Below are 16,836 nucleotides of genomic sequence, written 5' to 3' on the forward strand. Positions count from 1 at the left end.
TGTAGGCCTAACAGGTTAAAAATCTTAAAAGTCAAATCAGCCCGTAGAAGGCAGGAATCCTGTCTGAAAACCACCACAGCTATGGACCAACAGCTAGATCTTACTTTGATAGAGATCCACCATGGAATGAAAATAACCCTAAGTTGTGTCAAGTATCATATGTTTTGTGTTTATCTATGGGTCAGTGTACTCGCACCTAACTTTAAACTACAGCATGCCAAGAACCTGCCATTGTCACTCGTCTGGCGAAAGCTGTTGTATAAAGACAAGCCGGTAGAGACTTGCAAAGACAAGAAGTTAGGCCTAATAAGAGATAAAACACGTGTGCTTTATTGTTTATAAATTCAGACCATACATGTAGTGCACTGACTTCAGAGAATGTAAAAACACGGAGAATCACCTTTTATATATCTTGGAATGTTCTATTTTTTACATCCATGGTACACTTAAACGGGGCTTTTTGACAGGGTAGGCCTAGATGTTTTAGAAAATCAAGTGGGACGCCCAAACCAGGTGCAGCCAACGGAGCTATTCATCGAAAAAGCTATTCCAGGAGCAATATTTGAGGGCAGGGGAAATTGTAATTTTGCTTGGGCAGGGGACATATTTTTAGGTGGCAGGGGAGCAAATTTTTTTTTTTTTTTGTCGGGCAGGGCAGATATCGGGTTGGTTGTCCCGGGGAGAGGGCTTTGCGAAAAACGAGGAGAGGGGGAGCTACTTTTAAAACGGGTCAGGGGAGGTTGAGCCATGGTGTTTTCATGGTAGCTTCATGTCTGCAGGGGAAATGGAATGGAATGACCAAATTTTTTTTTGGGGGGGGGATTTTTTGCAGGGTAGGGGAAATCGGCAAGTTTTTTCCGCCACAGGGCAGGGGAGCTTCAAAAATTGACAGTGGGGAGGGGGAAAAGGCAAAAATAAGTGGGGAGAGGGTAAAAATGAAGTTTGAGTGCGGGAGGGCAAGTCAAAAAAGTTTTCAGTGGGAGGGCAAATTATGAATAGCTAAATAATTACCCTCATGTCTAAAATTAGTCAGTTCACATTACTTGTCAAGCACAATATATCTCATCATAGTAAGGACCCCTTTAAAAGTACATTGTTCGTTGGCTGCACCTGCCAAACCCCCACACCCCCGTGCTGTTTGAAAAAAGAAAACATGACACCTCTTTTCCTTTGCAGTTTCAGATGGCATCCCCCCCCCCCTTTTCCCCTGGATTTGCCGGACCATCATGGCCGGACACAGGCGCTCCTTAGCTGGGTAGTCTGCTAAGTAGAACGATTTTCGGATCGATCTATTGATCCCATAGTCGATATGCAACCTTAGGTTGCAGTGGCGGGCATATCGACTACGGGATCAATAGATCGATCCGAAAATCGATCTACTTACTACTTAGCAGACTACCCAGCTAAGGAGCGCCTGTGTGGCCGGCCATAAGCTTAACGCTCCCTTACATAGCATCTGAAGTTGAGTCACAGTATTGGGGACACACCTGTGGAACACTGGACGTAAAAGGGTCTCGTATACCGATGATGTCACTGTGTAATGTGCGCATGCGTTAATCTACGCCATCTTGTCAACTTATCGTGAAGGTCAGCTGAGCCTGAGTCAGAGACCCTGCTGACCCATTACAAAGATCTTGAAGTTCGCCAGTACAGTATCGGCGTTAGAACCATCTAGAGGATCATTCTTGCTACCAGCTTCCTTCGCAGGTAAGAAAATCGCCGTTCGACATATGATTTGCAAGCCACTTACGAAAGCTCAATATTTGGTAAGTCAACTTGAGGTTGGTCCGATAAACATCCCGACTTCCGCGTTCTCCGCAACGGCTTTCAACTTGTGTAGAGATATCTTCTTGTTTGATAAATTGGCGTCTTCATCTATAGTTCGTAAAGCTGGCGATATTATTTGTAACTTTCTTGAAATTATGTTAATGGACGGCAATCCCACAGAATCGTCGGCATTCACTTTCGTATGGAAGTATCTCCGTACGTTCATGGTACGCAAGTCAGTGTAAACCGAGCACAGTCGCAGTCCCTCTATCCACAGAGGGACTGTGCGCTATGATACTACATGTACTACACTCAGCATATCCGAAAATAGGGTTACAATAGCATAACCGTTTCTAGGCATATACTTCAAAGCCCAACAGCTGCATCTGTACTACCTTCCCCATTGCTAAAGGCATCACGAAAGACAACAAAGAAATGGAGCTAACATTACATAGGGATTCTTTTGGATAACCTTTACTGTAAAAACTCCACATAGGATACCTATAGGATAATCATAGGACTAGAAATTGTCTCATTTACAGTAGGATAGAATGCATGATTCTTTTGGGCCAACAGCATTACGGTATTCTTGACCGCGGAGTGACGTCACTTTCACCTCACGCACGCGAGTGAGGTGAAATGGGATTTGACTTCACAGGACAATGAACAATGCAGAAATTATGTGACAAAGTACAGAACTTAGTGTTTATCATTGACATGATGTTGAAACTTTGAATACTGCTGTAAATGTTGAAAAATCCACACTTCAATATTTGTTTCTCTCGGCAGTGTGACGCAAAAATGACGTAAAAATCCGCAAGTTCCCGGATGTCCGCGGTCAAGAATGATGCAAACAACATACATGAGTACCATTTCATCCAAATGGTATATATTTTTTTTACCCTGAGAGCTACATTTCAAGGTAACAAGACAGTCAAAGTTATCTCAGATTCAACAATGTTTTGTAAGCACAGCTCCTGTCCACAGCTACTTTTGTGTTGATTACTATAAAAAGATATTCTATTCCCATTGCAGCTGGTGAACTGTAAAATTTGACCATCGGTATTAATTTCTTTGTGGAAGACCTACAACAATGTCATTCGGAGGAGGCTACAGGGGAGCAAAGCTGAAGACAAACTTGCGATTATCAATCAGCAGATTGAAACTGATGGAGAAGAAAAAGAGTAAGTTTGAGATATCTGTTTGCTCATTCTAAAGTCAATGGATACACGATGGAGTTGCAAGACGTGTCATTTCAGTTCCCATGGGCAGCCATGGCAGCTGACATCCAACCACATTTTTTCACATTTCAGAGATCCAGGCCAACTTGTCATTGGTTGACTGATGATCATGTGGGGCTGGTATTGATGTATGATTGGCAGGTCTGCAAAAAATTTTGACTCATTAAAATAATACCACCCATACTTTTTTTAGCAGGAGCATTCCTTAGCATTACACTGTTTTGTCATGTGGTGCACTTTGATTCAAGCTGATTGAAATTTGGTAAGCCGAAGGAAAGAGATTTTTTGTCACAAGCAACATGTACATTTCTGGTAAAATTCACCATATAATCACCATGGTTTCATGTGTTCTATCTGCAGCTGAGCTTGCCCAGAAAGCCAGGAGAGAAATCGCAGATTACATTGCAGCTGGTAAAGATGACAGAGCCAGGATAAGGGTAAGTTGGATAATCACCGTAATGTTGGAGCAACTTAGGTAGCTTCCAGTCTTTCCATTGCAACAGGGCTAGTGGCCAACCTTTTCATAGCAACAGATGAAGCAAACTAGCTGTCTTCACTTGGCAGTAGGAGCAAGAGAACCGTCTCTCTGCAGCTGTTTACATTATCAAGGAATCAATAACATTAGACGGTAGTGATGATCTTAACGTTCACAAATTTAAATGATACTCATTCAGATTTGTATTTCTGACCTGACGACCTGCAGGAATGATTCAGTGAGCGTATGCTGGACTTTGCGACATCCCTGATTCATATCCTTGAAAAGAAGAAATAACTGTCAGATAAATATCCCTGTCACATGAGACATACAAAACCATTGAAAAGTACACTACATAATCAGCATACTCAGCGGTGTAAGCCTCACAACACGGCTCTATTAAGTTGTTGTGAACTGCCAACCACCTTGCGGCAGTAGCTGGAAGATTCACTACTCCAATTTCGCATATAGCATTGCCCAGTGGAAATCAAGCTCTCTCTCAGGAGAATAATATATTCCCTATGTTGCAACTGTTTTGCCAATCCAGTGTTCTTGAAGGGTAGTTCCTTCTCCCCCACTCACACATGAGCAAAGACTCTTCCATGTGTCGTCTGTTTTCAGGTTGAACACATTATCAGAGAAGACTATCTGGTGGAGGCTATGGAACTGTTAGAAATGTACTGTGACTTGCTACTGGCCAGGTTTGGTCTGATAGAGACAATGAAAACGTTAGATGATGGACTGGCTGAGGCAGTGTCGACAGTCATATGGGCAGCCCCAAGGATGCAGACAGATATTCCAGAAATCAGAGTGGTGTGTCTCTCTCTTTCTTGAGCTGGTCTTACCAGAATAAAAAAATCAATTTTAGCCAAATAACAGATATGCTGGATTTTTAAAAGCATTTATTGACAAGTCATTCTTCACTTTTGGATCGTTAAAATATGATTTTATATGATTAATTTTAGATGTTCAGTAATGTAGAGTGTTCTGCAGAGTGAAACACAAATCAGTAATTCCAGATTTTTTCAATATATTGGTGTCAAAGTATCTGTATCGTGTCATTCTGTTGTTGTTCAAAAAAACATCCTACAGAATTCTGCGCTGCTCATGTGGCCTGACTGGTCATCCCATAGACTAACTTGGGACAGTCTAATGCACGTGTATTTTGGCACTGAGTTTCTTCATGACAGATTCTGAAAAGATAGGAACTTTGTCTTTCAGCATATTGGAAGTATTGTCAATTTACCAATTTGCTTTGTTGTCATGTGTCTATCAAGGTTTCAGAGCAGCTTTGTCACAAGTATGGAAAAGAATATGGAAAGATGGCCAGGGCTAATGAAACAGGTACAGTCAATGAGAGGGTGAGTATTAAAACATGAGACCCATAGTTTTTTTAGAGAGAATATTGCTGAGTATAGGCTTAACCTTTTTAAACATGACCTATGACCTTTAACCCTGACAGGACTTGAACTTGAAGAAGGGAAATGAAGCAGTTTGTTTTTATATTTTTATGTGAATCACCTTGCTGCTGTGAACAAATCTGAACAATGAAACTGGTAATTATTTCATTGATTCCAGCATTGGATGTCTGCACTCACAGTGATATCAGATCCAATCTTGTTTGTTCCTTTCTGAAAATTTTTCCTGCCTAACTTAAACTTATACCCCAGTTCCCTGCAAACAGGTCCACTCTCAGCATTGATAAAAACTGGTTTGGGCCAAACCATGGGAGTGAAAGGGTCAAAAAATAATCATTCAGCCTCAAATTCAACATGTAACATATACTGCCTAATTCATATTTCATCTCACACTTTTTGTTCTGACTGACCAACAGTTTGTTCTAAAATTGAGTCCGAAACCACCACCAAAGATTCTTGTGGAAAGATACCTTGAAGAAATTGCAAGAAGTCACAACATCACATATGAGCCGGACCCTTCAGTTATGATAGTAAGTAAGATGTATCTTTGTTGATTTTGTTCAATAAGGTAGAATGCACATCAGCAACAAATATTGTTGGTCTACCACTTGTGGAGGCACGTTTTGAAGATCATGGGTATAGCTTTCACCACCTTTGCTTTTGAAAATCATAAATTTAGTTTTTCCCCATATTAACACGGGGATGGTAGCCAATTTGAATTTCAAGTGTCGGTAACAGTAAGGCAATTTGTTTCTCTTGTACTAAATTTTGCACAGAGGTCCGTTACTTTTATTCAAATTTGACTTACATTGTATGTAATTCTTGTACTGTATAAACCCTATCAATTCACCCAGAAAAAAATAATGAAAGTGATACATGATTCCTTATAATTCTTTGGATGACCTTGAACTTCTTAAGTTTCAAACATTTGTCTCTTCAGTGTGCTTTCTCTGAGTACGTACAGTCTCAATTTATTCAACAGAACTTACTTACAATGTTAATTTGAAAGTTAAAATGTGCTTGGTTAATAGGATGAAGATACTTATAAAGATAAGCAGCTTGAGATTCTTTATAACCTGACAGATATGCTGTTTTTTATGACGTAAATCTTGATAAGCAAGTCTTGTTTACTTTAATTAGAATGTAATTAACTCTCGTTTATTAGCTACTGTAGACTAATATAGTCTATAGAAGCTATTGGGATGGGTATCCGTCCGCTGTCAGTCTGTATGTATGTATGTAGGAATGTATGTATGTATGTATGTATGTACGTATGTACATGTACATTTGTGAGGCGTCTGTCCACTCAGATGTCTTGAGAACAGCAGTACTTACTGATTTGATATTTGTTGTGTAGATAAAATATATAATTTTGAGAAACTATTTTTATTAATTTTTTGATATTGTTGAAAATATGCAAACTAGCACCAAAAAAGGTGCTTTTGATAAAAAATCTTCTTCTTCATAACAACTGGTCAGACAGCTTTGTTATTTGCAAATAGTATACGGGTCCCTAGGGATAACCCAACTTAGATTTGTTAAAATTGTGATGAAATATGCAAATCTGTATTTTTAAGGAATTTTTTTTCCATTTTTGGTCAGGCCATCCTTAAATGAGCTATCAAAGATATCCACCTTCTTTATCAATACATGTGTCACATAAGACAGCAGAGCTCTGTAGACTGTTGAATCGCTTGTTGTCCCCACGGACACCGTCCGGGGGGACTTATAGGTTTGGTCATGTCCGTGCGTGTGTGCGTGCGTCCGTGCGTGCGTCGTCGTGCGTCCGTCCGTTCACGCAGATATCTCAGAGATGCCTGGAGCGATTTCATTCAAACTTGGTACAAGGATTACTTCATATGTCATACATATGCACATCGATTTGATTTGTGATACGATCCAATATGGCCGCCAGGCGGCCATTTTATTACGATTTTTTCATGTACAGAGCCATAACTCAGAAATGTTTCAACCCATTTTTTTAAAGTTGGTACAAGGACATTGACCTATGTTATACATATGCGCGTTGATTTGTTTTGTGATACGATCCAATATGGCCACCAGGCGGCCATTTTATTACGATTTTTTCATGTACAGAGCCATAACTTAGACATGTTTCAACCCATTTTATTCAAAGTTGGTACAAGGACATTGACCTATGTCATACATATGCACGTTGATTTGTTTCGTGATACGATCCAATATGGCCACAGGCGGCCATTTTATTACGATTTTTTCATGTACGGAGCCATTAAACTCAGACATGTTTCAACCCATTTTATTCAAAGTTGGTACAAGGACATTGACCAATGTCATAGATATGCACGTCGATTTGTTTTGTGATACTATCCAATATGGCTGCCGTCCGGGCCATTTTGTTATGATTTTGTCATGTACAAAGCCGTAACTCGGGCATATCTCAACTGATTTTGTACAAAGTTGGTACAAGGACATCAACCTATGTCATACATATGCATGTCGATTTGTTTTCTGATACAATCCAATATGGCTGCCATGCGGCCATTTTATTACAATTTTTTCATGTACAGAGACCTAACTCAGACATGTTTCGACCAATTTCATTCAAAGTTGGTACAAGGACATTGACCAATGTCATAGATATGCACGTCAATTGCTTTTGTGATATGATCCAATATGGCTGCCGTGCGGCCATTTTGTTACGATTTTTTATGTACGAAGGCATAACTCAGGCATATCTCAACCAATTTATTCAAAGTTGGTATAAGGACATTGACATATGTCATACATATGCACGTCCATTTGTTTTGTGATACGATCAAATAAATCAAATTAATTGCCAATTTGCATTTACATGATGAACTTTTGTTTTAGGGTGAATGTCCAGAAGCACTGCATCAAACTTTATAAAATATGGTACCAGTGATAATCTATCAGTGTATGATAGGATGCAAAAATGTTTTGCAACATCCTGATGATTAATTCCTAGTTGACTCATTTAATGAACTTTAGGATGGTGGCCTACATTGGTTTTATGTTTTCATCACCATGGAACTCATTCTTGGCCATTGAGCGCCATCTTTATCAAAGTATTTTTATCACAGACCTAATTAATGAAGAGGACTCTATCCTCTCTGAGGATTTGTAATCAAAGTTCCCATTAACAAGTGGGGACTGTGTCATCAACGATGACTTGTTTTTTCAAAACCGCTGGTCAGACAGCTTTAATATTTGGTTTACAAGTCCCTAGGATGACCTTAGTGAGATAATTTCATACAGTCAGGAAATACTTAATTTTGTATCCATGTCTATAGGTAGCTTCAGGGACTTTGGCCCTATGTTTATCATTCGCTTTTCCTGTCTTTGTAGGAGTCAGCTGATATCAATCCTGTGACAGCAGACGATCTCCTGCTGTTTGATGAACCGGGCACCACAAAGGGAGGTCCCCCTGGTGGTGGGGTTGGTGGTGGTGGTAGTGCCACTGGTGGTGGTTATGGTGGCAGCAATCCAGGTGGTGGCTACGGTGGCAGCAACCCAGGTGGTGGTTATGGTGGCCCTGGTGGTAGTTCTGGTGGCAACTTTGGTGGCCCTGGTGGCAGCTTTGGTGGTGGGAGTGGTGGTGGTGGTGGAATGGGAGCCCCCATGATACCAAGCAATGCAGTGCCCAGTGTGGGACCACCGAATCCAAATTCGCCGTTTGCCTACCCAGCCCCTCAGGTGAGTGTTCTTTAATCAATGTAGACGATTCTTTGATTCTAGGAACAGATTCAGGTGAAATCCTCTCTGCTTTAACGTTGTCTGCTGTCAAGATGGATAGACACGTAGTGTGCCTCAGTGTTGGCACCTCCAGACATCCAAGCTGTTTTTTGTGCGGAAAATGTCAAATTTCAGGATTCATTTTCATATTTGAGTTTAATATTTGTGGATATCAAAAAATATCTGTATGAATTGAAACACACAAGCAGTGCAAAAACTTATAACGTGAAAAGTAACATCCATTGTGTAAGTCATATGGCAAGTGGGTTCTATTGTGAAAAACAACAGTCTTAGGACAACTAACGTATATGTACGACATGGTGAATTGGTAAAAGATAAATATCATATTTATAAATAATCATAGGTGTGAAAGGTTATCTTACTAATCAACCCTTTTTCACAACAATTTGCTTCTAATATCTGGAAATATCTGATTGATAATAAATCTTCGTCATACAGGCACACTAAACATGTAGTGCGGAGTCAGCACGTTCATTACATGTAAACACGTACGTACAGTGTTGCACTCACAGTACCATACGTACACCTTCATGAAAGACAGAATGGTACACATCTGGTACAGGATTTATACAATAGTTATGACATATTATGTCCAGTTGACTCGGACGTTTGTCCTGATTTGCAACATTTATATTGTTACGCACATGTACGAGTACATTTTACATTAAATTCATGAATCTACTGAATAATTAACATACTCGCATACATATAACGCACACATATTTACATATGTACATACAGACTTACTCATGAATACATAATGTGCAACAAAGCACTTAACATCACATGTAAGTATATATGCAAAGTACTCACATGGCATCAGCAATTCATCCAAACAAAGTGTTTGGGCTTCTCCCATATTTATTGGTGGAAATTTGTCTCTCACAGCTTCGATTTAGAGTCCCACAATCAAAGCCATTGCAGCTTCAGAAAATTATGCGCGCTATGTCAGCACAGGTCTCAGCCTTTCAGCCTGCACACCAATTTCAAAAATAAATGAATCCCCCCTCCCCGAACCATGTTTTGAAAACGCCAACTCAACTACTCAGTTCAACACAGTATTAAATTCTTTTTCTTTTCCATATGAACTATTTTATCCTATGACCTGATTAAACCCATGGGTAAGATAATTTTGATTCCCAGAACTACAGAAGTGGTCTGACTTCCTTTTCAAAATGCTTCTAATACACTAGACTCCTTACTTGTAAAATATTCTCACAGTAACAGTAGAATAATTAAGCTCGCTGAATCAGTAAATGCATTTATATATATAACTTGAAAATGTAGTGCTGCCAGCTGTATGCTTCGTAATTTTTCTCTGTAAAAGTAGACTTGAAGCATTTTCTTCTCCGATGACAACAAAATGACAATACTAGAAGCTCCAGATAAGCAAATGCATTAATAATCAGAACATGTCTGTCTGCAGTATGTTTTAAATCAACAGATGACAGAAATATTGTGCATGTGCTTTTGCCCTTACTCAGTGAGTGCACCATGTGACTTCTGACAGTTCTTGTGTCGCTGTTATTTCTTCAACACTAGTACACGGTGCATTACACTTCTGCACAACATCCAGGCCTGCTTTTGAACAAGTCACCGATTGTAATAAATGAAATTTATCCTCTGTCTGTAGTACTTTCACAGCCCTTCTCATTTCTTTTCTTCCACATTGTAGTAGGAAAAACACACCCACACCCACATTTGCCCTTTCGCTGAATAATGCAAAATGTGTGGAAAAAGCAATTGTTGTGGGGGATATCTAAAATTGAGCATTCAAAGATTTAGAGCTATGACATATAGTGAAATATGGTTTGAAGCAATGTTTGGTCTATTACTTACATCATCTCACATAGCATAGCATCTTTTTATCAAATCACTCATAGTTTTAGTTTACAAAACAAATTATGTGAAGTGTAGGATGGTAAAGATATATTTCGTTTTTCATGGCCAAGATTTCTAAACTGCATACCGCTATGATACAAGCTTCAAAGATACGCTCTTTCCAGGGCCGCTTTTGCAAACACTGTTGAACTGCCACAAAACTTGACCTGTGCTCTTGTCAATTTCAACAGCAACATTGATATGCATTTTGCAGTGGTTAACACTGTGAAGGTTCTCGGCACTGTTCATTTGTTGTACATTTCTGGTTCTTTTATGATGTCACAGTACATACACCACAAAAAGAAATAACCACGCCAAGAGCTTAATTAGCATTTCATCATAAATGCAAACAGCAAAGACAAGCTCCCTAAATATAAATAAAAACCAAAAAATTTTAAATTTAATTACAATTTAAATAAAAAGTACTATTATCATCGGGAAACCTTAAAATCAGAGACACCTTGGCATACTCACTTATTAAAGGAGCTTTGTAATATGCTATATATTTGTGTTTGACTTAACCAGATCATTATTACTAACTCGCCAACGTTCCACTCAGTTGCATGCACTCATTTTGCTTTGCTTTGCTTAACTGTGTAGTGTACGTCTGTTACCTGGTAGTATAACAGTTCTTTTATCTGTATGTGCAGGTGTAATATTGTTTTACAGTAGCGTTACTAACATTTTTAAAGAAAAAAAATACACAACGCTAAAAATTTCCTTTCTGTTGCCACAGCAACTGAATCGACTCAAGTAACACTACTCTCATCTTCAATAGATCACTTACTGCACAATCTATAAGCCTTTTCTATTCCAAAGAATGAAATTTTACTCCAAAACTCATAGCTGGTACTTGTTTTTATCAGATACTTTAAGAAGATTTTTGTGTTGTGTATTTTTGTAACTTCCGATCCCCCACACGTAGCTGTGTCTTTTTTTTGTTTTTAGTAGATATTTAATTTTGTGTTTACAGAATGCACCTGCTGTTCCTCCTCCCCCTGCAAACTATGTACCGCCACAATCTTCTAAAAAGGGAGGGCCACCCCCTCTACCGAATCGACCTCCAGCGACAGCTCCACCCCCATCTTACAATGGTCGAGAGTCGAGCCTAACTCCGGTAAGTGCAGGCAAGCCCGTAATGAGGACACTAGTCTCTGGTGTGCTATGCCCTCAGAGGTGTTGGCAACTACTGCTTTCCTCTTTTTGAAGTAGACTCATTTCAATGCACAGCTTTCTGTCATTCAGCGTTTTGTGTTACATATCTCTGTAAAAGTTGGAAAGGAGCACTAACAGCATGAAAGGCTACTGATCTGCTTTATGCACCACACCTGCATTGTGACCTGTCACCCCTCAGAAACCCTCCATAATGGAAGCACCCTCACTGTCTCTGATTTCCACTAGGCAAAATGCTTGATATACAATTAATATACACACACACTCTGATTCTGTACATTTGTTATGCATATATATATATACATTTATGTATACAAATAAAATGCACAATTACAGTGTACAGTTGGTCTGCAAAGATCAGCATTACACAAAATCTCATTGTGCATACTAGATATAAGTTATGTATATCTACATATTGATATGTTCCACATACAAAGATATACATTACGTATACCACTTACGTAGTGTTCTATATAGTTAGATATACTGAACGTATGTCAAGCATTTTGCCCTGTGTTCCAACTAGATTATACCATAATGAGCTTGGGGTTGATGGGTTACATGCCAAATATCACTGCCTGTATAAGCGGTTTACATCTAATGTATATCTGTCTTTGTCAAATGCTAACAACACATATGAGAATTGCACCAAAATTCACATCTCTTGGAAAAATCTTCCCAGTCTCTTGTACTTTTGTACATATTTACTGGGTTACTTGGTATAAACTGTGATTATAAAGTATGTAATTTGCAAATGCGTAAACCCATCTTTTAGACACATACATCTCTGTCTACATGATCAAGACTTTAGCGTTATAGACCTTCCCAAGTACACAACTATGCATCTGGAATAAAAATGTACTCTGCTTTTGCTGGTTATTTTTTAGGTGCTAACAATCATTTTTACGTGACATATCTTCTCTTTATTAAGTGCACTTTAAAGAAGTGTGCTACTTAAATTCTCTCATTGTATTTACAAGTCCCCGAGGACATATATTTGGACTCTCGAACTTTTGCAATATTTCTTTGGGCTAGCACTTATAGGGGCTCATTTTGAGCTTATGGAGCAAATCAAGTTCCGTCAGCTTAGTTTGTGAAAATCAGGGAATTATATACATTGCCAAGAATGACAATATAAGAATGTTGGATGTTAGGCAGATAGACAGATGGTTTCTTTTTTAGACAAAACAGATTGATTGAGATCAGTCATACTATCTTTTCCTTGAAAAAGGGGATTGAAGCCACTGTTCAGATATCCCTGTGTAAGTACAGAGGGCAGGGTAGCATGTTTGTTGGAGGGCAACATACATGTATGCTGTGCTTTGTGTCTGATGCCTGAATAAAATTACCTCTTCACCTACTCTGGACATTCCGTGGTTTGATGAATCAAAGAGCAAGCTCATAATGGCTACTTTCCTGCTGAAACTTGCCAGTTTTGTCACAGTAGATTATGCATAGATTATTTGTTGTCACAGATCTAGGGGCTTTTCACTTGATAACCCTTATATGTGTTGAAACTCTAAAGTCTAAACACATACATCCTTGTAAATAATCATTAAAGTTTTCATCAAAGTCACACCTTTCTATGTACTATCAGTAGTGTACAACATTTCCCACATGCATTGACTATTCTGTATGTTTTCCGTGCTCACCATATCGATCCCCTGTGTCTCATTCATGGAGTTGAATAAAACAATGGCTTGGAATGGTTTATTCCCACTGAGCAAATGACCATATTAAGTTTTTATTCACAGGCCATGGCAAACCCATGGTTTCATAGTTGCCATACAGTACATGTTCATAATATCTTTCTTATGCCTGCCAAGATGTTTTCACAATGACTGCCTCCGTTTGGATCTCATAGTATACAGCAAAGAGATGGTTCTATTTCATTCATATTGAATGCTGTTGGTGGAGCGACCCCATGCAGTAATGCTGTACGACTGAAGAAACTTTGTGCCCTTTGCTTGCAGAAACTGATCATTGATATCAAACGGTGGTCACACATAAAAGTTGTACTACCAAATCTGTGTATTGCTACTGATGTTCTATTAACCAATCAACATGGTTGAAGAATTTTTTGACCATATATGGATATATGCAAATTTGCCCTGACTGAGTTGCTTCAAATAGTCAAGACGATACAACTACTTACTGCTTGGGGAAACTCAGTTTAGTTGTAGAGGCAATCGTTTGAAAGTGATTAAGAAAATATCAGATAGCCAGGACAGTTTACTTTCACAAGAAGATCAGTGGAAAATGGAAATTGAACGATGAAAAGTGTGTTTCTGACTAAGCAAGGAATTACCACCAAGTATCCGGTGTCAAAGGTTTTAGAATGCAACAATATGAAGTTTGGCATATTTTGTTATTTTTACTTTTTCTGTCTTTTCAGGCCCCATCCTATGAAGATGCTTTGAGAGACTCAGTGTGTAAGTAATCAACTATTGCGTATTTCCAGAATGTGTTTCACAAATCAGAAAAACTCACAATACAGTGGTATGTGTTGTGTGTCATTGACAGATGAGATAATGTCCCACAGTTAGTGACTGTGTCTGACGTCGTAATTAAGTAGCAGACAGAAATTGTTCAACAGTATTTGTGACACATGCATTATCTAGTTGGTAGTTAAAGGAGTAGTATGCAGTCTTGTATAGTGTGCTACCTGGGCAAACATTCTTTGTTATACAAGTGCATTAAGATCAGATGGTCCCATGAATCAATGGAATTGCAAGTCTTGCCATCCAAGCAAACCGTAGCCGTACCAGACCCTTGCCATCATGTGAATGATTAAATCCTAGTCACACGACTGATCTATTATGCAAACCCTAATGTTTTTGCTATTTTTCTCTTGATTTAGATCCACCTCCACCTGGTGGCCAATCAAATTACTCACAGCCGTCGGCGCCAGCACCATCTCCCTTACCTCCGCCAGCTAACCCAGTTGTGAGCAAAGATCCCGGCGCCAGCATTCCAGACTTGCCTGCGGTACCGTCAACCAGCCTGCCGGGACTCGACACAGTTGGCAGCAATTCAGCGGGCGGTGATGACGTTGACTTTGATGATCTTACAAGGCGGTTTGAGGAACTGAAGAAAAGGAAATGAATATCTCCTCGCAATGATTAATTTACAGCGTTAGACACCAAACAGTAGAGCCAATAACTGTACTAACTTATTTACCCATAATACTTGCTTTAGGATTTCCTTAGGGGTCATTGGGTCAAAGGTCAATACAAGTGACCTACACTCAACACAAACAACCTCTGAGGAGAATCCAGATTAAACATAGTTTCAGACATTTTTCTGATATAAAACAAGAATTGTTGACAGTTAAAGATGCAAAATAATAGTTGTTGAATTAAAAAAGAATAGGTGAAACTTTGGGAAAAGATCATACCAACATCAGAAACTGTAGTTCCTGTGATTTTTTTTCAAATCTACAAAGCTTTTTTTAAAATTAAAAAGCAACTTGTTTTTTGAGAGTGCCAAATTCGGACAGGAAAAATTGATTTAGTAATTAAATGCTAAAATAAATTTGTTGGTCAAGAATGAAAAATCTCTTTGAAAAATCTGTAAAAAAAGAAAACACAGAAATGTCTAAGAGTTAGATATTCTGTCTGTCATATTTCTTTATTGCAATGTATATTATTATATCCACATAACAAAGTCTTCTTCTGCAAAGCTTGTAGATGCAGACAATTTGAAACTCATTGAGTTCTTGAACCATTCGGTCACCGATCACCGACATCTCACAGTTTTGGCGGAGAAAGTCAAATTGTAATGGCAAAGTGGATAAAAAGGTTTAGTTTCAATCACATGAAAACAGGGCTTTTTTTAGTATTTCTTTTACACTGGCTGAACTTAGAGTGGTGTAGATTAATTATTCTGTAATGAATAAAGAATGAATTTAGTATTAAGATTTGAAATGATTTTTCTCACAATTGTAATAGATACCAGTAGACTGAGAGTAGTGCAATTTCTGTAATTATTCACAGTGCTGCATTTTTAATGGACAATACAGACACAATAAAATTTTGATCTACTGTGCTGGGGTTGTGGCGACAGAGATAGCGTAAATCGTTGAAATATGTATAAAGTCTTCAGTTGACTTGAGTAACAATACTGTAAACAAAACAAGCCAGAACACAGGCATGTGTTACAGCAAGAATCTTCAACACATTTTCCCCATAGGATTGTATCGTTGGTTTCAAAATCACAACACACCAGCATGGTAGCAGACGATTTGGTTTCCCAGCAGACCCGAAAACTTTCTCTCCTAAGAAACATTATTTCCCACTCCACCTAGTCTTACACAGAACAAACTTGCATTTGAACTTGATTTCACTTCCCTTCAATCTTGTAAATATTATATCCCAAATATGATAATTTGATTTAATATGTGATGCATTAAATAGGTATGAAAGCAATCCGATGATAATTCTGTGTTTATGTCAATTCTTTTACAGGCATAATATATGTTTTCACTTTTCAGAATGATGTTCATGTACTGTCGACTTCTGTAAAATAAAGTTTTATTGTAAAATTTAAACTGTGATAATTTCCTGTGTCAAATGATGAAATCATTCCAGCTACAGAAAATACTGACTTTTGTGGGTGAGGAACAACAGAAGTTTTTAATTATTCTTGAATAAGCAGTGGGCTTGATTCAGAAAAAGCTTGATGTGATACCAAAGCAGACAATCTTGCATATACTAAATTCTGAAATCTTCGGCAATCCCACCGACAATGGGTATTTATTTTACCCTTTATGTAATGCCACGCCTTGACATAATTTGATTGGAAATGGTTGTGTGAAATATCCTAATCATCAGATTAACAAAATCAAAATTCATCTCTTAAGATTGGCAGAATATTGAATTCAATGTGTCAACCACAAGGACTTCATTTGCAAGCTTGATACTTTTCGTCTTTCATATCCAATCATTGGTGACACAGCTCGCTTGCATGTGAGCGCCCTCAACAGTTGAGTCATGCAAGCCAGTGCTACCTTCATTGATCCTCATTGTACTAAGCATACTGGTAAATGACAACCCCGGTTTCCAGAGAAACTTGTAAGATGACGTGGGAACGGGTTACCTGAATATCATGCATGGTGAGAGATGTA

At 38.6% G+C, this 16,836-nt stretch overlaps 1 protein-coding gene across 3 annotated transcripts; it reads left to right on the plus strand.

Moving 5' to 3' along the window:
• The first annotated feature begins 1,544 nt into the window (after positions 1 to 1,544).
• Positions 1,545 to 16,260, plus strand: LOC139147777 (IST1 homolog). Of its 3 annotated transcripts, none has more exons than XM_070718976.1 (10): positions 1,545 to 1,707; positions 2,803 to 2,951; positions 3,369 to 3,445; positions 4,105 to 4,296; positions 4,761 to 4,844; positions 5,318 to 5,431; positions 8,250 to 8,597; positions 11,512 to 11,655; positions 14,107 to 14,143; positions 14,572 to 16,260. In XM_070718976.1, the coding sequence occupies exons 2-10, from the start codon at positions 2,861 to 2,863 to the stop codon at positions 14,814 to 14,816; spliced, it is 1,332 nt and encodes a 443-aa protein (XP_070575077.1). In that variant the 5' UTR covers positions 1,545 to 1,707; positions 2,803 to 2,860; the 3' UTR covers positions 14,817 to 16,260. The 3 variants fall into 3 exon arrangements, with proteins under 3 accessions (XP_070575077.1, XP_070575078.1, XP_070575079.1); XM_070718977.1 differs by having other exon boundaries at positions 11,572 to 11,655; XM_070718978.1 differs by lacking the exon at positions 11,512 to 11,655 and having other exon boundaries at positions 1,546 to 1,707.
• Positions 16,261 to 16,836: the final 576 nt, after the last annotated feature.

Source organism: Ptychodera flava, chromosome 13, assembly GCF_041260155.1.
Source record: "Ptychodera flava strain L36383 chromosome 13, AS_Pfla_20210202, whole genome shotgun sequence".
Lineage (NCBI taxonomy): Eukaryota > Metazoa > Hemichordata > Enteropneusta > Ptychoderidae > Ptychodera > Ptychodera flava.